We start from the raw sequence: 21,975 nt of genomic DNA on the forward strand, positions 1-21,975 counted from the left end.
CAAAGAATAGCAAAGATATATCATACACATTTGAATAGAAACCCATACATTGCAAATTAGTTATGAGTCAAATCCTCACAAACCTGTCAGATCAAGCTACTCCTATGACCAAAAAAGATTTTCCCAAAATCAATAACAATATTATACCAATTGTGCCTCAGGGCTGCGGTTCAATCCTGAGCTCAAGTCACACTACCCAAGAGACAGCCACAAGTACAACCCTCCATTCACCAACCAAATAGGTATATAAAACATTATGATACTAGTCAATCACCAATACTTAACACTGCCTCATAGAAAAAATAACCATGTCATACAATTAGCTAAAAATAACAAGTGAAGAGATTGAATATGTTTGATAAGAAGCCATGAATTGCACTTTAGATTGGATTCCAAAAACCAAGAATAAGAAACTCGATTGAACATTTTTTTTTTTTTAGAAGAAGTCAATGTAGATAAGATTAAATTAAGTACATTCAGAGACATGTTTCTAAACAAACAGCTTGAATCTCCTTAAGTATAGAAGATAACGTAATATAGAATCAAACTCCTGTACTACCGATGAATACAAAGTCTACCATGAACAAATTAGTTGGGATTATAAATCATAAAAATAAACAGTTTCACCAAAGATTAGGAAGGTTTTGGATCTCCGAGACAAAGCAAGTGAATTACTACTGCCCGCTCTTAACAAACATCTGCTACTTACAATAATGACCTCTGAAGGTCACCAGCAAAGTCAGCTGTTATTGATTCTCGAAGAACAACAACAATTTATTAACATTCACCACAGAAAAAAATAAGTAATCTGTCCCTATAACTTTCTCTTCTCATTAGCAAGCATCTAATAATTACAATAAAAACCTACAAAGATAAACTGTAGGGAAAACTGCTCTTGATAATCCAGACAGACAACAACTTATGAACATACCCAGAAGAAGAAAAACAAAGAAAGTAACGTGATCCCAAAATTTTAACCTCCGTGACTGCCATTTGAAGCTTCCAAACTTTCCAACATCAACTTACATTGCTCATTCAACAATCCCAATCCTTCAGAAAACAACCTTACCTCCTGAATCCTGATCCTGCGCCATTTCTGCTGCAATTCACGGGCTTCCACAGCATCGAGGTAGGGAAATTCCTCCACAGAATTTACAGAATCCACAAGCTCCTTCATTCTTTTCAACACAAGAGGAATCACACAGGCCCTATCTTGCATCCTTCCCAAGGATTGTGAATTTTCTACAGCGGCAGGAGCAGAAGCAGGAGTAGGAGCAGGAGCACGAGCAGTAGAAGCAGGAGCAGGAGCGGCAGCTACACTATCTGTTTGGTATCTTCTCTGTGCACATACAATGTCATTATCCAAGCCACGCCCTCCATTTTCTCTTGTACTTTGCGTTAGGCTTTGCAGCCACGTGTCTTCCTCTTGCTCCTCTTTAACAAGCCCAATAGGGTTCTTAGCGTTTCGGGTTTTTTTAGGGTTTTCAGCTTCTACTTTCGTACTAGCGTTGTTACTCCCCCACAGCCGCTTCCAGATAGCGAAAAGTGCTGGCTCGTGAGGGGCCTTGTAAGAAAAATTTTCTTCAGCAATGTTCTGATATTTTAGCTTGGACTTTATAGACAAAAACCTAGTCTTCATTCCTCTCATCTTATCATAGAGCTGCTTGGTACTTACCCCAGAATTCAGCGCTTCCTTAGCTCGCTGGTAAAACGCCCCTATGTTGACTTCGCCTTCGGGAGAAGTACATTCCAAGAGAACCCTGGCCAGGCAAATCTCTTCCTCGCCGGACCATTTCTTCACAGAATCAGTTGCTTTCTCCGGCGCTTTGTCTTGCGCGCTTGTCTTGGCGCGTTTCGATCTGCGGACCGACCCTTGAGCAACAATTTCGCTTGACATATTAATGGGTGTAGAAGCTTCCTTTGGGTACGTTTGCGCCAGCAACTCTTCTAGGTCGATGGCAGCAGAGCTGTCAATACTTTTCTCCTCCATTACGAGCTCTCTCTTTGCAGGAAGAGATCGTATCGGAGTTGTCTTACCAGTTAAATCAGTTTTCAACTCAGACGAATCAGAATTGTTGTTTTTTATGTTTTCATCCTCCTCAAAAGCGGGAGGGGACGTTTTTGAAAGGGTTTCAAGGCTCATCCTTCAGAATTCCAAGAAAAAACTCCGAATAAGGCGATATAGAGCAGCGCTGTAAGGGATCGAGCTCCACACCCCCTCCTTATTACAAAAGGGCTGGATTGGTAATCCCACAGCCCAAGAAACAAAATACCGAAGGAACAATTGATGAGAATCGAACCAATACGTTCCCCCTTAAAAAAAAGGCTGGATTGGGAATCCTACAGCCCAAGAAACTCGAAATCTAAAGGACAAGTGATGAGAATCGAACCCAACACCTTTCCTTCCAAAATAGTTACCACCATACTGCGTTATATAAAAACCCTGCAACTTTTTAACCTAAAAAGTATTGATGACGAATGTCGAAATACCAGTGAGGAAAAACCAGTACGGACTCCATCATGATTGGTACACCTCGTCCGGTCCGTACATGCATTATTTTATCTGTTACGCGTGTTAATCATGCAGACCAAAAGGTCTCGTTTACCCGGTAGCGTGGGGTACGGATGCACTAAAAGGCTGAGATATTTTTAGAAGCCAAGGATTTACTCGAGACTTTTATTGGCCCACTTAGGGCGGGGAAAGGGTGAAGGTGAGGGTGAGGGTGAGGGTGAGGGGGCACGAAGTTAAGTTGGCCTAACCTTAGTGCCCGCGAGGAGGGGCCAACTGCTACTATGAGATGTTGATACCTTACCTAACGCTTATGGTGTTAATGGCTTTAACTTGGTTGGGTACTTAAAAACTAATCTACAACCTCAAGCTACCCTCTTTATGGGAGAGTGCTCTCCTTATGGAGATGATGCCGAGAATGATTATAATATAATGATTATAAAGTTAGTAGGTGATGATAATGATTTTTATCATGATAATGTTGATAATGTTAATATTCTTGTTCATGACGGTAAAGGAGATGATGTTGACAATGAAATGTTGTTTGGAATAATGGTATGTTATTTTTGTTAATGATAATATTGATTTTAATTTTGATATAATTAGTGTAATTATGATGATATTAAGATGGTTGTAATGGATTCAAGTGGAAAATAAAAAGTCATTTAATATAGATTTGGTATTTATTTACATCTAAAATATTCATTGCTTTCAATAATATATACATTATATAAAAGCTTGATAAATTAGTATATTATGCTTAATACAATTATATAAAAGATATTAAGAGATATCATTCTCAAGCTGATTATCTAACTTATATCACAAATCTAATATAAATGCTTCAAGACCAAGATCTCTTGCCATCTTTTAGATGGATGTATTTAGGATATCTCTACTAGTAATGATGAGGTTTGTTCAAATTTAGATTTTACATATCGAACCCTTGCATAATATGTATGTGACTTGGCCAATAGAAAGTGACAAATACATTAATGGAACTTGAGAACATCATCAATAAGGTGATTTCCTTTGAAGTTTGATCTCCCTCGTACAACATAAATTTTATATTTAGTGTTCTTTTGTGAATAATGACAATTAAAAAAATGACAAAGCTTAAATGTAATGTAATAACATTTTGCCTTGCTCTCTAAAGCCACTTGGAGTGAGCTTGAAGATGGATGCACCAATTGTTGAAAGATCTTAGAAGAGCTCTTCCAACTCTTCTCTATGTGTTCCAGAAGATGTTGATGAATGATGGAGGAATGTGTGTTGTTGAAAGGTGCAACAACATCACTTTGTGATGAGATGTTTAATGGTGTTCACATTGATAGTGTTTCTTTGCAATTAAGTGTGTTTTATTGAATGTGGCTTAAAGAGAGTTTGATTTATAGATATTTAGAATGGAAGATGGATGATTTGTTGTAAATATGAGTTCTGGTTGTCATTGATGTCAAACTTATTGGTCTGAAAGAGATACTTAGTAGTTCTCTAGGTTCGAAGATGGTTTTGACTCGAGTAGTTAATGTAATTTGATGCCGAGGACATGCGGTTGTATGGAATATGAGTATAGATATTTGTGGCAACATACTATGGTGTCTTATTATATTTTTGGAGGGCTAATGGTGTTTGTGTAGACTGGTATGATGTTTTAGTCTTATTAGCAAGAGACATTGAATGCATGTTGATGTTTCCATTGATGGCAACTCATATCAAATTTGGTATACGCAGTTTATAATTCATTCATTCTGAAAGAGTGATTGAATCTAGTGAGAATAGGGTATCCGACAAAGTGTACAGTTTTGGTTGGTAGATTATTTTGGTTAAGTATTGTGCTTGGCGGATTTTGGGGAAAGTTTGTAGATATGTAATATGGCTTATTTCAGGATTGTGGCCTCTAGTGATGATTTTGATGCAAGTTAGAAGATCCGGTAATCATGTTTTTTTGGTAAGAACAGAGCATATCTATGGTAACGTGTGGTGATTTTGTTTGTGGATCTTGCGGATCGATTTTGGTGATTGATTATGTGTTCGAGGTTAATGAGCTCTCATGTGGGAAGCGCGTGGACATTTTATTTTGGTCTACATATGCATTGGAGATGGATTTGAGCTGACCTGTGAGCACGTTTCATATTTTATCTCGTGTTCTTGAAGCCGACATGGTGATGACCTAAATCGGCGATGTGGATATATAAGACAGGTTTATGCGATCATTTTTTAGATTGATGGAGATGTGCAAAGCGATTTTGTGCAGCTTCTCATGCGAATGATGAAGATTTGAGCTCTGGTATAATACAAATTATCAAAATAGAGAAGAGTTGGAGAACAATGTAAGAATATATGTTTTGTGTTTAACCATAACTATACTCAGGCATTTGTTGATGTTATTTCATAGTTCTAAGTACATTGCAATCTCTTACAAACATTTTGTAAGGCAGTGAGCCTTTCGGTGTTGTAGCACTTACTTGTAATTGAGCAGTGAGCTCTAGGCAGTGTACCTGAATGCATGTGCATTCCCCTTATGTAATATTTCTACACTTTTAGTAGAGTATATTAATATTGTGGGTTTGAATCTCAATGTGGTTTTTCCCTTAACCGGGTTTCCACGTAAAAATCTTGGTGTTATGGTGTTGTTGATCTTTGCTTTGTGTTTTTGCACTTCACTTCTTTTCATATGCATTAAGTGGTTTAAAGATCATATTGTAAAAATTAAAAATTGTATAACATTGATTCACCCCCCCCCCTCTCAGTGTTCATTGATTCCGACAAGTTTGGTCCAAGATATGGCAGATATACATCAGACAACTATGTGGTTTTAAAGTAATGTTAGTGAATGTAAATTCTCACTATATCTTGGTTTCTAGAACAATAGATGATCTACAACCAGAGTTAATTAAGCTTGAGGTCCGGTTGATACAGTTGTAGTACAAGGGTGTGGAGGAATTGGTGTTGCATTCCCTGGCTTATAGTTGATAATGTGTTGCAGGTGGTTGATTAAGGCTACTTGATGTATTATGTTGCCTCAGTCGTCTGCAAGTCATGTTGGTGGTCCAAATTGAAATCTTAGTTTGTTGTATTGGCATATGCTAAATGTTTCATCTTTTGGGCCGATTCATGTGTTTTTGGTCCATATGGTTGCATGAGAGCTATTTTGGATGTATCTAGAAGATATGCCAACATGGTGTGATCCTTCACACATTTCATTTGCCTTCCATACTTTCTTTGAATACTGTTTTAGATCAATGGTTTTGTATGAGCATGTTACATCTTATTAGGCCGACCTAGTGGATGTTATTAAGGTTGCAATTGATATTTAAAGGATAGAATCATTGTATTGATTGTAATATGATATGTGTGAGTGGTGTGCGAAGTCATTGCGATAAAGATCAAAGGTTCAAATGCATAACATAACAGAGATGAAGATTATTTCATATGTGTACAAAATTGTAAATTGTTATCAACATTCAAGTAGATTCTTTTTCTACAATTCAATTATGTTGATATTATTATATTAGAATAATTGTATCTTTCTCTAAAGAAGTGATCTTTAGTATATATAAGAAATCACTATACCTTAGCCTAAGGTTGTGCACCTTAGCCAACAAGTCATCTTTCAGAGGAGTGAGCTTCCTAGCCTTTGGCCTAAGCTCTATAATTTGTTTTATATATTGTGAGCTTGATCCTCACCATATTTTTTCCTAGTTTGGATTTTCTACATAAAAATCTTGGTGTTCATGTGTGTGGTTTCATTCATATGTTTTAATGCTTATGGTTGATGAAATGAATGATAAAATAAGAAGTTAAATCTGATCAGGTTTTAGTATAAATTGATTCATCCATCCTCTCAACAATCTAGTAGTGTTCAACAATTGCTATTAGAGCAAGGTTATTGAAGTAGTTTAATCACTGAGCTAGATCCAAGATTTAAACATCATCTTGGAGAAGAGAATATGGATCTGAATGAGTGGGATCCTGAAGCTGATGTAGAGGTATGCTTTGGCAGATTTGGATGAAACCAAAAAGAAATGCAAGAAAGCAGAAGAAAAGAAAGTCTATCTGAGAAATCTACTTGATGAAGAAAGTGTAGTGTCATAAATTGCATCCCTGTGCAATTTCTTGCTTAGCTAGGCCTTATTTTGGTATGTATGACCTCTCACATCTTCTCTCCTTCTCCACAACTTAATTCAACATCTCCATTCAGTATTTCCTTCACAAATTAGACTCCAAGTCCCAATTTGGGGCCACATTGGGGGGACTGGGTCGATTAGAACAACTGAGTCCTGGGACTAGGTCGATCAGTTCGACCCAGGCCCCAATGTTTCACCCCAAATTTGAATCACATAACACTTGAAGTGGTTGGGTGGGAAATCTTTTCTCGTGTTAGCCTACTCCAAATTTTACAGCACGAAAAGCTTGAGAGAGGTATATAAGAAAGGTATCCTCCTCATTTTGGGTAAGTCCACATCGATTAATAAGGCGAACTTGAGATCAAGCATTAAAGTTATTATGTCTCACCATATCCTCCATTATGGCAACCTTCAACAATCCTCATGTAAGCATGTCTTTTATGATTTCCTTTTAGGTCTTTTGTGTGGAGTCATGCTATTACATTAACATTTGTGGTCATCTTCAAAGAAGCATTTGCATCATCAAGGTACAAGACATTTATATTCTCAGATCTAGTCTCTACTATATATCAACACACTTTCCTTTCATGTTCAATTCAATTCAATTTTAAGGTTGATTCTAAAATTGGGGTTTGAACAAGGCAAACCCATTTCTACCAAACATTTTCTCTATTTTGTGTGTGCAGGAACAAGTGGCAAAGCTACAGAAATCAGTACAAGCTAATCAAGAGGAGAGCTACAATCTACAATTCGTTGGGGCTGAAATAGTTAGGACTCTGCCAATTAGATTGACCTAGTCTTAGGACTCTGCTAATCATATAGAACAATTCCTCTCATTTCTGCCTCAATTTTGAATTGCGGGTCAGTCTCAATCTACTCTATTGTCTCCTTTTTTGGAATCAGTCTACCATTTTACTATATCACTGTGCATGCTGAAAGTTGTGTTGGTTCCCAAAACCACAGATTGGAAAACTTAAGGGTTTGCCAAATCCTCAACTACTCCAATTAGCTTTGGTCAATGAACATGGATGGTCGAAGACCAAATCCCTCTGCACTTAAGGCTCCACTAAACCTAGGTGGGTATACCTTTATCTTTCAAGCACTAAGAGGTTATTTAGAGTGGATTTAAACTTTATGGTTAGCAAATGAAAAATTGGCAAATGATTATTCTGCAATTATGCTTTATTATGTGCTTCAAGTGAATACTTTTGAAAAGAAATGAAAATGATTATGATTGTATTGTTAGGATTCCCAAAGATACTGAGAGGGGGGGGGGGTGAATAAGTATCTGACCGGTATAAGAATTTATTTGAATTATAACATGAAAAACATATCAAAATTGTGTACCAGTAAACCAAAAATAATGCAGTAAATAAGAGCAATAACCACAACATAAGAGACACACCATAACATAGTATTTTTAACGAGGAAACCCTGTGTGGGAAAAAACTCAGTAGGATTTGTGACCCACAATATTCGCTTACTGGCTAATAAGGGAATATTACTGTTTACAATAGGGGCCTGCACATGCAGGAAGGCCAAGTGCCTAGAGCTCACTGCTCAGTTACAAAAGAAGTCTCACTGACTTACAAAAATGGATTATACAAATCCAATGTCTTGTACTGCTTTAGATCAGCATCTACTATACTAGATTCAGTACCAGTTTAATCTTTGCTACAGACATAAACCCTTATCCAATATCTGCCTTACAATTCGCACATTAGGTTTGCATTAATCTTTCCATCTATCACACACTAAATGATCTACAATGATCTCATACTTATATGAGTCATATTACAATCTGCCAAGTTGGCTTACAAAAGATTTTACAATTAAATACAAAATATATTTAAATAAAATTCATGTCGACCATGGTGCCGGTGATCAATCTTTTCGGTGTCGGTGATCTGTGCGCCGGTGTTGAGTTTGTCGATGCCGGTGTCTGCCAGAATCATAGGATTGCAAGGTTTCTATCAATGACAATACCTTCAATCACCTACAATTTCTCATTGGAGTGTGCATTTTCCAACAATCTCCCCCTTTGGCATTGATGGCAACACTCATGAGAAAAATCTAAAAAGTGTCCAAAAAGAATCTGCCAAAATATCTTGCCAAAACTGTGTTGTCAAAAAAATGTATGCTCCCCCTAAGTTGATGATGTCTTTGTTCTGATCATTTTTCTCATTTCCACTACTCCCCCTTTGACATCAATGACAAAGGTTGTCATTCACTGTCAGTGGAGTGTGATTCCTACCTAGATCCTTGTAATCGGGGGGTTACAATCTGGAAAAGATCTGCCAATACCAAATTATGACTATTGTTGAATATTTTGCTATCCTGTAATGCCTCATTTATCTGATCAACTGTCAAAATGTGTCCTCATTTATCTGATCAATTGTCAAAATGTCACCGGTGATGTATTTAGACAATGTGTCTAGTTGACCTAATGAATATTTACTTCCTACAATGCACTTGGGTGCTATCAATTTAAGAATAGGAATTGTGTCATCAATAGCCTTATAGGCTTGTGCTTTACACTCAGTGATCTTCTTAATAGAATCTAATAATACCTCTATCACGTTCATTGGTTTGAACTCTATCATTGAAGTACTAGATGTTTGCCCAACTATTTTCACAATTTCCATGCTATCTGTTGTAGTAGTAACTTTGCTTGTTTCGACCTCTGGTAGGTCAGTTTGTGTTTGCATTTCTACTAGCAAAGGTTTAGGCTTTTCAGTTGTTGTCGGTGGCACTGTCTCGGTTTGAACCTGTACCTCAGCCTGTTTCTGTTCCTGTTTCTCAACCTGTGCCTCAGAGGGTTTCTCTATGCTCTCTATTGCCGGTTTTTCAGATGAAGTCTCGGTATGCACTGCCAATTTCTCTGTATTTACCTCTGCACTGTCCATTGTCCGTTTCTTTGTATGTTTCTCAGTTTTATCTACCGGTGCTTCTGATGGTTTCCCAGTGGTGTCCTCTATTGGTTTCTCTATCTGAGTAGGTTTTTTTGTGCTTACATTTACAGTATCACTAATTCCAATCTCAACATCTGCAGTCGGTGACTCAGTAGCCATATCTTTCTTCTTATCCTCAGTGGTCTCTTTGTCCACCACAATGTTTACCTCTTGTGTATCGATATTCATAGTGTACAAAACTTCAGACTCAGGATTCGTATCCTCTTGAGGAGTCTCCATACTCTCTATAGCTGGTTGATTGTCAATGGTTTCTATCGGTGGAGTATTAGAAAGAGGTGGGGGTAAGTTATCAGTTATTTTTAGGTTCGGAGGTTCACCTTCCTTACCTTTCCCCTTATCCCTGTCCTTTTGATAGACTTTGATAGTCTTAGGTCTTTTAAGTTCTTCTTGTTTCTCCTTTTCAACAAAGAATATGTCCCATTGATCCGCAATCTCTTCAGAAATTTCATTCATTCTTCCTGCCATAAGTGTAACATGTCGGTGACCGGTTGAAAATACTGTCTGGTTGGCTTCACTGATTAATTGGTCTATTTCTTCAGGTGAGTTTATAGGGTGCACTGCAAGTAATTTCTCAATTTTTATCTTTTTATCTAGCTCAACAATAGCTACTCTTCTAGCTTCTAGTCTTTTGTATAGATCGGTGGGTATTTCATCAACAATTTCCATCAAAAATTTCTTGTATATATCCAAGTGTAAAATTACACTATTTTCTACGCTTTCTTTATCAGCAGTGGAAAGTGTGTTATACAGTTTGCTAATGTTTTTCAACTTTCCATCCTCTGTTATTTCACTTAAAAGTTTATCCAGTGGAGCAATATCTTGTTTTACCTTCTTTTTCTTTGGAGTTAACTTCTTAACTGGAGGCCTAACTGCCTGTTGCTTTTGTCTTGTTCTCCTAGGTGTAGGTGAGGGTGTCGGTGAGGGTTTTCTTTTCCTTTCTACCCTTTTGAATATCATCGGTATATCACTTTTAGAAGAAGTTGCAATTGGTGAAAGATGAGTTTCCGGTTGAAGTTCTTCCAACTCACTTTCTTTAATACCAATTTGCTTCAATACATCTTCCTTAATTGCTTTAGCTTGCCTAGTTCCCTTCCTCACTGTTTGCTCAACTTTCTTAACTCTTTTCTTAGACTAAATGCCACTTTCAATTGTTTCTGCATTGCCAAATACTTTCTCAGATGGTTCCTTTGGTGCTTCAAGGAGGGCTTTTGCATAAGTTTCAATTATGTTATTGTAGTCACTTCAAAATAATTATTTTAATTATTTTTAATTCCTCGCATAATTAATTAATTAATTAATTATGTTAATTCAAATTCCTCTCAATATTAATTAAATATAATTAACATTGTCACTATAGCATATGATTGATTGATTTAATAAATCAATCCCTTTCTTTATTCTTCTAAAAAAATCAAATCCTCACAAATCTTCCTCTTAGCTAATTAATTTCAATTAATTAATTAACCTACATGATTCCTACAAATCATCTTCTTAATTCATTCTTCTAGAAACTCTCTAAACTCACTTAACATTATTCTTCTAATTTTTTTTATTCCCTCCACTCATTCTCTCTCCTAGTCAAATTCTCCTACAAATATTAATCCCACCTAACATTTCCTCTAATCCCCCTCCTAATGAGTCGTTAATGGTTAATCATCATGATTAGCCACAAAGTCAACTCTTTGTCCTTTTCATCCAGCCACTAGCTTTAAATGCTCTTTTCCTAGGTGAATGTAAGATTTTCAAAATCACACATTCCTCTAGGCATCCCCTCTCCCAAAGAATTTTTAATTCTTTTTTATTCCTCCAATCCCCATGATATCCTTTTTTGGATAATTTTTAATTCCTCCAATGCATCTTGTGGAGTGTGGAGATACGAAATGCCTTTAAGGCATATTTCTTGGTCTCCACACCCTCTCTTGGATCTTGTGTGAGCTCACAAGTAAATCCTAGCCCTTCATCTCGAATTCATCCTAGCCATCCATTTTCCTCTCCTCTTCCTATAAAATAGGGCTCCATCCCTTTATTCAAAACATCTTGAAATCCAATAAGTTTATGCTGCCCTTTTGAGCCCAGGAAATCATCTTGGCAACTTGATCATCTCATCCTTATCATTTTTTAAATCCATTCCATTTGTGCACAACATTGGAGTGCCATCCACATCTAGCAATCAAATGAGCACATCAAGTGGAGTATTATCAAGGAGCGCCTTCACTTCATCAAGCTCAATCCGAAGGAAAAGGTAAAATAGCAAGGTGAAATGGTCTTTTAATGATATTTTAGCATTCTGCATGTTTATTTCGTAATGTTTTGATCATTTGATCTTCAAATCTGTTTTCCCCTCTTCATTTTGGCACGCCCGGTGGGACCCACGTCCCTAAGAACTAATGTTTTTTTTAAAGTTTTTGTGATTTGTGAGACGCAGGTTCCAGAATAGCGCGATTGCAGAAAAATAAAATCTTTTTTGCAGGTTCCAGAATAGCGGCTCTGTATTTCTGTGCAACAGCTTCTTTTCTATTTCGGTTTCGTTTTTGTTTCTGTTCTTTTTCTGTTTCTGTTTCTGTTTTAGCACGATAGCTCTGCGATTAGTGCGAGCATTTTTGTGGGAATTTGAATTCCTGTTATCCGATCTATTATTTGCTCTGTTATCTGCTCTGTTTAATTATAATATGTGTAAAAGTAGGAGAGTATGCTCTTGTTTATATAGACAATCAGAAATCTAGACCTTTCACTTTTCTATTTTGTTTAGCGCGACTGTATACTCTAATCGCAAGAAAGTGTGAAAATAAGAGAGTATGCTCTTGTCTATCAAGACAATCAGAAATCCAGACCTTTGACACTTTTCTATTTGTTTAGTGCTACTGTCTGCTCTGTTAATCTATCTGAAATTTTTAGGTGCTAACTGTAGTCTGCATTTCTTTTTTTTCATTTCCTGTTATCTACTCTATTTAAATATAATCTGTCTGACTGCAGGAAAGTGTGAAAGTAGGAGATTATGCTCTTGTCTATCTAGACAATCAGAAATCCAGACCTTTGACATTTTTTTTGTTATTCTGTTAAATTTAAGGTTTCTGCTCTATTAAATCTAGGACTTTTGTTTGCTCTATTAAATCTAAGGTTTGAGTAAATTTTTTTCTTTTTTCACCATATCTTCTTTATCTTGACTCCATTTTCCTCCAAACTCCACCAGATTCTTCACATTGTCATTTTCCACATTTTCTTCTTTAGGGGCCTTATCCAAAAAATCCACTTTTTTAAAGCCTAAATCCCATATTTCTCTATTTTTAGGGTTTGCCATAACTCCTTCCCCTTTTATCCAATCACTTCCAAATTTTTTCATATTATCCATCTCCAACTTTTGCTTCTTTGTCCCTCTTGGACAAATTTTCCCATTCCTTCATCTCTCCAAAATCCCCAATTTTTCGCTTGCCTATCCCTTGGAAAGTGGCAAAAACCTAGTCAAACCCCATTTACCCATCAAAGCTTTCTTCAAATCCACATTTGTCATTAGTAAAAAAGTTTTTATTCATGTTTTTCTATTCATTCCCAAAAAATAAAAAAAATTAATATTTTTGTCATTTTGTTGTTTTTTGCAGGACGCTTGTTAAAGACTCTATTTTTCCAAACTAATCAAATTGTTTTGCAGGATGCTTGTTGAAGACTCTATTTTTTTCAAACTACTAATCAAGTTGTTTTGCAAGATGCTTGTTGAAGACTCCATTTTTCAAAACTACTAATCAAGTTGTTTTGCAGGTTGCCTAGCTGATCCAACCAAATCTTGTACATTTATTTAAATTAGGCACCTAGATATTAATTAAAATGGAATGAACCATTGTCTTATGTGTCTTTAAGAAAAGCGTAAAGGTAGGAAAGTATGCTCTCGTCCTACTAGACGATCAGAAATCCAAACCCTCCAACCTTTTCTTGTTTGATTGTATGTCTACCTTTAGCGGGCCTGCCCTCCCAACTTGCTCTTTGAGAAGGTAAGAGGGGAACGACCCAAGTGAGTACACCCGGACTTGGGGTTCCCAACTCACTATAATAAATAGGCCATTGACTACGAAAGGGTTAATGGTTGGGGCTATATGAGAGTTCACTCTTACATTGGGTGCTCAGTAGAATCCTAGAGATCTCAATCACGCTTGCGTGACTACTAAGTTCTTGGTGCTTCATTGAGCTATAGGCCTCAATTGCGTTTGCGCAACTTTGAATGGTAGCTCCTAATGGGAAAACTTACTAAACACCTTGTTCATAGTGGCCAAAAACCTTCTAGTCATTGGTGCAGGAGGTCGGACCTCTAAAGCAGCCCATATTCTTACGGCCCTTAGTAAAGACACAAAGTTCGCCATGAGGAGTTTTCATGGGAATTGATGCTTGGCTGCCCCGAGAAGTGAGTGTCGTGGAGGGGAGCTAGTGGGATCAAGCATCTAAGTGTCCGCTCTGGGTAAGCGTAGATGGGAAACCAATTGGGATTCAATGACTATTGTCCTTGCCAGCCTTAAGAATGTTGTATATGAGCATGAGTGTCTTTGATATAATATGCATTTGATTACTGTGTTTGCTTTGTTTGTGTAGCGTCCTAAAATTGCGACACTTGCAATTTCGACTGCATTTCGGTCTTCACGATGGCGACGCAACACGCAACCTGAATGGAGACCCTGAAACCTGATTATGACACCAAAAACTGCATTTTCTTGCACCCTGGCCTGAACCTCCTTTGCACCCTGCTGTCCCGGGAGGTGGGACCAGGGCGCCCAGCACCCTGGTCCCTGGGTCCTATTTTGGGCCCGGTCTCCTAAGGGGTCTCGGGTCTTTTTGTTTGCAATTTGGAAAATAAACTTTCCTGGTCGGCCTAAGGTCGGGAAAATCAGTCTATCAGCCCTAATTGACAAGTATATAAATGACATTTTCCTCTTTCATTCGATATGATGGAAAAGGCGTGGAAACTATACTCAAGCATTCAAGCATTCAAGCATTCCTTCAAGCAATTGATCATTTCAAATCTCCATTCAAGGCTAAGTGTTGCATTCAAGACAAGGATTCAACCATTGAAGAGGAGATCACATACTACATGCTACATACAACATACTACTACAACAAACATACAACATCTATACCTTCGCACATAAGGATACAAACATCCTTAGAACAAGGTATTAGTACTTGTTTTACAGTCATTTACATTTACAACACTTGCTCATTTCTTGGTTAATTCCAAAACCAGGGTTTGACCTAAAGGCAAACCCCTAATCCCTAACCCCCCAATCGTCTTCACTTTTCTGTGTGTAGGTTGCAGGTACGCGACTGAAATTGAAGATCTAGAATCCTTGTGCAGAGACGAACAGATCCCCCTTCCTTTCGCGGATTTTTCGGAGGACCGTGGCATCGGGCGCCATCGTCCCGACAACTTTTGCTCAAATTTGCAGGACAGCGCCGTATCGACATTTTACTGCTAATTCCAGGTCCGCAGCTTCATCCTATATCCCTATCTTAGTTTATAAGCGAATCTTTGTCACTTTCTATGCATGCTTAGCTTAATTCTTCTATCAACATTCTTTACAAAAGAGGGTAGCCTTGCTGTCATAACCCTTGAAACACATTTAGCATCCAATCTTGCATTGTGTGGGATTGGATCTTGTGGGTTTCAACCCCTCTTTTGAATGTAAAGTCTCTCCCCTAAGTGAAAACCATCGAATCCTAGCGAACCTCCCTTCTCTCTCCTCGGAGTTGGAAGAGGGGAGAGCAACTAGGGTTCGATCGCGATTTTCCGCTTTACATTTTGGTGAACCCGACGTGAACATCCTTTCTGATTTTTCATGCTTAGATCTGAAAAAATTGATTACATTTCCATGTTTGATCTTTTGCAAAATTTTAGAGGTGATTGCATTAAAACCCTAAAATTTCTTTTTAGTAATTAAACTTGTGAAATATTTAATTGTTAATGCTTGTTTCAGATCTGTCCTTCTATTACAAATTATCAATTCATGTCTGTGCTTTAATTTTGAAAATTAAGTGGTTAAGTGTCAAAACCCTAATTTTTGAAACCCTCTTGATTCAACCTTTGTCCGACAATTTCACTGATCAAAACATCTCCAAATCAGCTGTAACTTTGGATTCCGCAATAAAATCACAATATCTTTCATCCCTGAAAATTTGGAAAAAAGTTACGAGGACCGTGGCGCCGAGCGCCATCGTCCCCGACATTTTTTCTGAAATTTCGGGAGCAAGATCTTACTGTATTTTCCTGCTAAAATCCAGAATTTTGGCTGATTTTATCAATTTTAACACCTTCAAAATTACAGTCAAAGTTGGTCTTGTGATTGCTTGGATTAAGGCTTTTAAACATTCAAAAAATCATTGAAATTGAAATTTTGTGTCAAAATTGTGTTCTTACTGTCCTAAATCTGAAAAGTGTGTTTGCATTCATTCGAAATTTCAGTACTTTATTCAAATTCTTGCATTTTGTGACTTTTGAAATTAAGTGCTTAATTACAACAACTTTAATTTCCGCTTTCAAAATTGAATTTTGAGTGAAATTGAGTCAACTTTTGAATTTCAAAACTTGCATTGCTTTTGGCATTTCCTCTAAAATCATAAAATTCAAAATTTCAGTTTCCCTCTCTTTTTCAAAATTCAAATTTTGCATTTTTTCGACAATCTTGGTTGGGTTCAATTTTGAGATTGCAACTTTAATTTGGCCTACCTACAGATCGTAAAATCACTCAATTTTTTCAGATTAGCTCTAAAATCATCATACCTTTCATCCCTGCAAATTTTGAAAAAAGTTGCAAGGACCGTGTTGCACTCCGAGCGCCACGGTCCCGGACATTTTTTCTGAAATTTCGGGAGACTGTCGTGATTGCATTTAACAGCTTAAATCCAGAAGATTGGCTGATTTTACTGAAAATTGCTACCTCTAAATTCAAAACTTTCTCTCTCTCTCTAGTGCATGAGTTTTACAACAATAAGCCCTACCTACACTATTCCCGTTAGATGAAGCTGTAGAATTAAGTCTTTCCAAGGTTTAACTACTGAGGAGATGGAACCTAATTTGAATAGCCTTTTTAACGAGGACATGGGTAATTCCTCTAATCCTCCTAATGACGAAGAAGCTCTCCATGAGGTTTCTGTAGAACAACTTTCGAAATTGGATAACCAATTTGACGATTTTCGACAATGGATGTCTCAAGAATATCCTGATAGTCAAGCTCTTCCTTTAATTGAGGGTCTAAAATGTATGCTTCAAAGTGATAAGAATGGAATTGATATTTTGCGTGGTATTGCACACATTGTGGATTCGAATGTGATGCCTATGAAAAGTTGTGCCGAAACATTAGGTTATACACAACCTCCTACTCAAGTCAATCATTCTATTCCTTTGATGACTTCTATTGCTAGCATACCTACTTTTACATCAAACATAATGGCTACTTCTACACAAGACATTCCTCCTGTGATCACCAGTCATAGGGGCAACCCTTCTTCTTCAATTAACCCTCTTCCTTCATTTAATCCGACTTCTTCATACATTCCTTCAATGAGTGTTCCTATTACATCTTCACAAATGAACATGACGCAAGGGGGCAATTCATTTAACCATTCTATTCCTCCTTGTAGTGTTCCTCCTGTCCAATCATCCCCTATGATTGACTATCATAGAGTCCCACCACCTTACTCTCTACCTTCTTTCAATAACATAACACCTCCATCTCAATCTAACACATCTAATATGAATTCTTCGACTGAAGCGACCATTAACAATCTTGCACAAACTGTCTCTTCTTTACAGCAACAAATTGCCTCTATGAATCAATCTAAGTTTAGTGTGCCCACATTTGATGTTGCGAGCCCACTTTCTCTTGACATTGTTTGAGCTATCCCTCCTAAACATGTTGAAATCCCGCATTTGGAGCTTTATAATGGTAAAGGTGATCCTCTAACACATGTTAAGACTTTTCAAACAATATGTACTGATTTTGCTTATGACCAAAGGTTGCTTGCAAAACTATTCACTAGAACATTAAGAGACAAAGCCCTACAATGGTATTGCTCGTTGCCTTCCTATTCTATTACTTCTTTCGAACAACTAGCAAATGCTTTCATTCAACAATTTCAAAACAATATAAGTCCTAAAGTTACTTTGATTGATTTAATGCATTGTAAACAAGGTGTTAAAGAAAAAGTGACTGATTTCATTGGTAGATATAAGCATTTGTATGCTCAAATTTCTTTTCCAGTGCCTGACAATGATATTCAAAGAATCTTTATTTCTAATTTACAAAAAGATATTCGAGACAAACTTCTGTTTTCTGAGTTTACTTCTTTCCAACAGTTGTGTGCAACTCTTCACAATTATCAACTGACTGTGAGTCAAATGGAACAATCACATCCTATGGCTCCGAGTGATAAGGGTGATAGCAGTCAACAACCATTTGGGAAGTTTAAACCGAACAGAGATTCCATCAAATTCAATGAAAACATCATCAACAACAATGTGAATGCAGCATCAGGTGTGCCTCCTATTTCTAAATTTTTCAAGAAAGAAAGAAAGTATACTCCTTTGAATGAATCATTGCATAGTATTATGAATAAATTATTGGAACAAAATGTGCTTACTCTTCCTCCTATAAGGCAAATTGATCCTGCAAGGATTACTTCACCTTATTTTGATAACAAAGCCTTTTGTCAATTTCATCGTCAGCCTGGGCATGATACTGAAAAATGTTTTTCTTTAAAGGGTAAAATTCAAGATTTGATTGATAATAATACTATTTCTGTTTCTGGAGTGAATGATAAAGGCAATACATCTGTAGCTCCTCCTAATCAAAACCTTGAAATTTTCACTGATCCATTACCTTCTCATACCTCTAATGCAATTGAGACTAATGATTCCTCTCTCTCATCTGATGGTCTTGTGTCTATGACTCCGAATGTGATTAACTTTGTAGAGCAGCAAGAAATCCCTAAAGAACCTTCCATCACATTTGATTCCAGTGAAACCATTAGGGCACCTGATGGTCCTTTATACATAGTTGCAAAAGTCAAGAATACACCTTTCCGTGGAGTGCTTATTGATCCTTCGTGCATGATTAATGTTATTACTGAAGAATTTCTTTTTACGTTGCAATTGAATCAAGTGATTTATGACAAAACAGATGTGATTGTGAAACTATTTGATGCATTTTCTTCTCCTGCAATTGGTTCTATTACATTGCCTATTGAGGTCCATAACAAATCTCTTGATGTGAACTTTGCTATTATTCCTTCATCCGAACAATTTCGTGTGAAGCTTGGCTATCCTTGGCTATCTTCCATGAAAGCTATTGCTTCTCCTATACATAAGTGTTTGAAATTTCCCCATAATGGTGAAGTTGTTATTGTCAATCATAGTCTCTTTAAACCAGCTGAAAGAACTTCTAGCATTCCTATTGATTACTTTTGGCCTAAACAATTCCAATCTCTTCCCCCGCGAAGTGATCATCTTTTCAAATCTTATCAAAAGTGGAAAACAGATATGATACTATCTCTAAGTGAACCTAGAACACCTAAACTTGATATTCCTATCATTCTTGAGAAGGAAGTTCTTCCTTTGAAAGATAAAACTAATGTCTTTCCTCAAGAAGATTCCCAACCCATCCCTATGGATGTGACTATGTCTATGCCTAATAAACCACCTAAAAGTAGACCTATCCCTCCTCGTCATGATGGACTTGGTCTCCTTCCTAAACCAAAAATTCCTCCTTTATATGGAGCAGTTCCTCCTCCGTCCTTTTATAGAGAGAAGAGACCTTCTTCTTCTCCTATTATCCAGCCTAAGAGACCACAACCTAAACACCCAAGTGATAGGGATGAGAACATTCCTCCTCCTCAATCTTCTTCACTTCCTACTAAGACTAGACGAAATCGTTCTGCACGTGAACGCCGACGACAGCGTCGTCTTAGGGCTCAAGCAGCTGCTTCTCAAACTTTACAATCTCCAAAAACACCTTCAACAAGCATTATTCCATTTTCTCCTCAGCCGGACATTGAGCCTAAATCTCCTAAACATAAGATGCATGATGGTTTTGATCCTGTGCGAGTTAAAGACCCTATTTTTATAAATCTTGATGATGATATAGATGAAAATGTTATTCATGATGAAAATGTTACTCCTCTTGCTTCTGATAGTGAATATGAACTTGTTGATATTGATAACCATTTATCTAATGAATTTTCTAAAGCACTTATCCTAGCTCCTAGACAAGAACAACGTGGCTTGGAACATGAACATAGCCCTTGTTTGGATCTTGTGATAGCTCCATCTGCTGTGTTGGATGTTCCTCCTCTGGCGTGTTCCCTGCCTTCCCGAAACATTGATCAGCAAGATCGGGGGGTAGATGACGTGCTAGACTAGTTACATTAGCATAGCAGATTCTCTCCTCCTCTCTTGTGTTACTTCTTCTATATGTTATTCTCATTCTTCTATTTGTTGTCCTTAGTGTTGTCTACTTGAGGACGATGCAAAGCATTGAGATCTCTCAATCTCTCTCATGTTGACTCAAAAGACACATGTGTTCCCTTCTTCTAGGTGACCTTCCTTGATTGGGGAATGAAGAACAATTATGCATACATACATATGATATATATACATGAATTATCATACAGCATACTGACCCCAAGGAAAGCGAAGTCACCTCGTGCTTTGTGTTTTGTGTCTATTATCCTTGGGTTTATCTCACACTTGGGGGCTAAATCCTTGCGATAACGTGCTCCTTTCCTTTCTCATTCTTATTTGTATCACTACGTTAAAACAATCACCCCCGGTGAGGTGTGTGCGATCGCTTTAACGTAGGGGGGCATACATCCCGTTCATATCTTTTCAAGATACTTGAAAATTTCTTGACAAATTTAACCTTGCCTTGAGAATTTTTGATATCTTTCTTGCATGACTCATAGTGAGGGAACCTTACTACTGACAGTCATGGTTCTCCCTCATGATCTTCCCTTTTACTTTGTCAATCGAAGTCGTAAGATCCTTAGTCCACTGGGGGCTTGGTGTATCTTGCCTCCTTGACGTGGTGAAAGTCTTTCAATGTTGTTTCCTTGTACTTTACCGGAAGTATGAGCATACATACTCCCGCTAAAGTGGGGGCTAAATGTAGCGTCCTAAAATTGCGACACTTGCAATTTCGACTGCATTTCGGTCTTCACGATGGCGATGCAACACGCAACCTGAATGGAGACCCCGAAACCTGATTATGACACCAAAAACTACATTTTCTTGCACCTTGGCCTGAACCTCCTTTGCACCCTGCTGTCCCGGGAGGTGGGACCAGAGCGCCCAGCGCCCTGGTCCCTCAGGACAAGGGTGCCCAGTGCCCTGGTCCCCAGGACCATGGCGCCCAGCACCCTGGTCCCTGGGTCCTATTTTGGGCCCGGTCTCCTAAGGGGTCTCGGGTCTTTTTGTTTGCAATTTGGAAAATAAACTTTCTTGGTCGGCCTAAGGTCGGGAAAATCAGTCTATCAGCCCTAATTGACAAGTATATAAATGACATTTTCCTCTTTCATTCGATATGATGGAAAAGGCGTGGAAACTATACTCAGCATTCAAGCATTCAAGCATTCCTTCAAGCAATTGATCATTTCAAATCTCCATTCAAGGCTAAGTGTTGCATTCAAGACAAGGATTCAACCATTGAAGAGGAGATCACATACTACTACAACAAACATACAACATCTATACCTTCGCACATAAGGATACAAACATCCTTAGAACAAGGTATTAGTACTTGTTTTACAGTCATTTACATTTACAGCACTTGCTCATTTCTTGGTTAATTCCAAAACTGGGGTTTGACCTAAAGGCAAACCCCTAATCCCTAACCCCCCAATCGTCTTCGCTTTTCTGTGTGTAGGTTGCAGGTAGGCGGCTGAAATTGAAGATCTAGAATCCTTGTGCAGAGATGAACAGATCCCCCTTCGTTTCGTGGATTTTTCGGAGGACCGTGGCGCCGGGCGCCATTGTCCCGACAACTTTTGCTCAAATTTGCAGGACAACGCCGTATCGACATTTTACTGCTAATTCCAGGTCCGCAGCTTCATCCTATATCCCTATCTTAGTTTCTAAGCGAATCTTTGTCACTTTCTATGCATGCTTAGCTTAATTCTTCTATCAACATTCTTTACAAAAGAGGGTAGCCTTGCTGTCACAACCCTTGAAACACATTTAGCATCCAATCTTGCATTGTGTGGGATTGGATCTTGTGGGTTTCAACCCCTCTTTTGAATGTAAAGTCTCTCCCCTAAGTGAAAACCATCGAATCCTAGTGAACCTCCCTTCTCTCTCCTCGGAGTGGGAAGAGGGGAGAGCAACTAGGGTTCGATCGCG

The 21,975-nt window shown here is 37.8% G+C and overlaps 1 protein-coding gene across 1 annotated transcript; it reads right to left on the minus strand.

Moving 5' to 3' along the window:
• Positions 1–575: 575 nt before the first annotated feature.
• LOC131032404 (uncharacterized) lies at positions 576–2,523 on the minus strand. The gene has a single exon (XM_057963371.2). It carries the CDS (start codon positions 2,141–2,143, stop codon positions 974–976), a length of 1,170 nt encoding a protein of 389 aa, XP_057819354.1. The 5' UTR covers positions 2,144–2,523; the 3' UTR covers positions 576–973.
• Positions 2,524–21,975: the final 19,452 nt, after the last annotated feature.

The sequence above is a fragment of the Cryptomeria japonica genome, chromosome 3 (genome assembly GCF_030272615.1).
Source record: "Cryptomeria japonica chromosome 3, Sugi_1.0, whole genome shotgun sequence".
NCBI lineage: Eukaryota > Viridiplantae > Streptophyta > Pinopsida > Cupressales > Cupressaceae > Cryptomeria > Cryptomeria japonica.

What these genes read in the sequence shown, in the direction of transcription:
- LOC131032404 (XM_057963371.2), bottom strand. Translation starts at nt 2,143, where the DNA reads ATGAGCCTTGAAACCCTTTCAAAAACGTCCCCTCCCGCTTTTGAGGAG.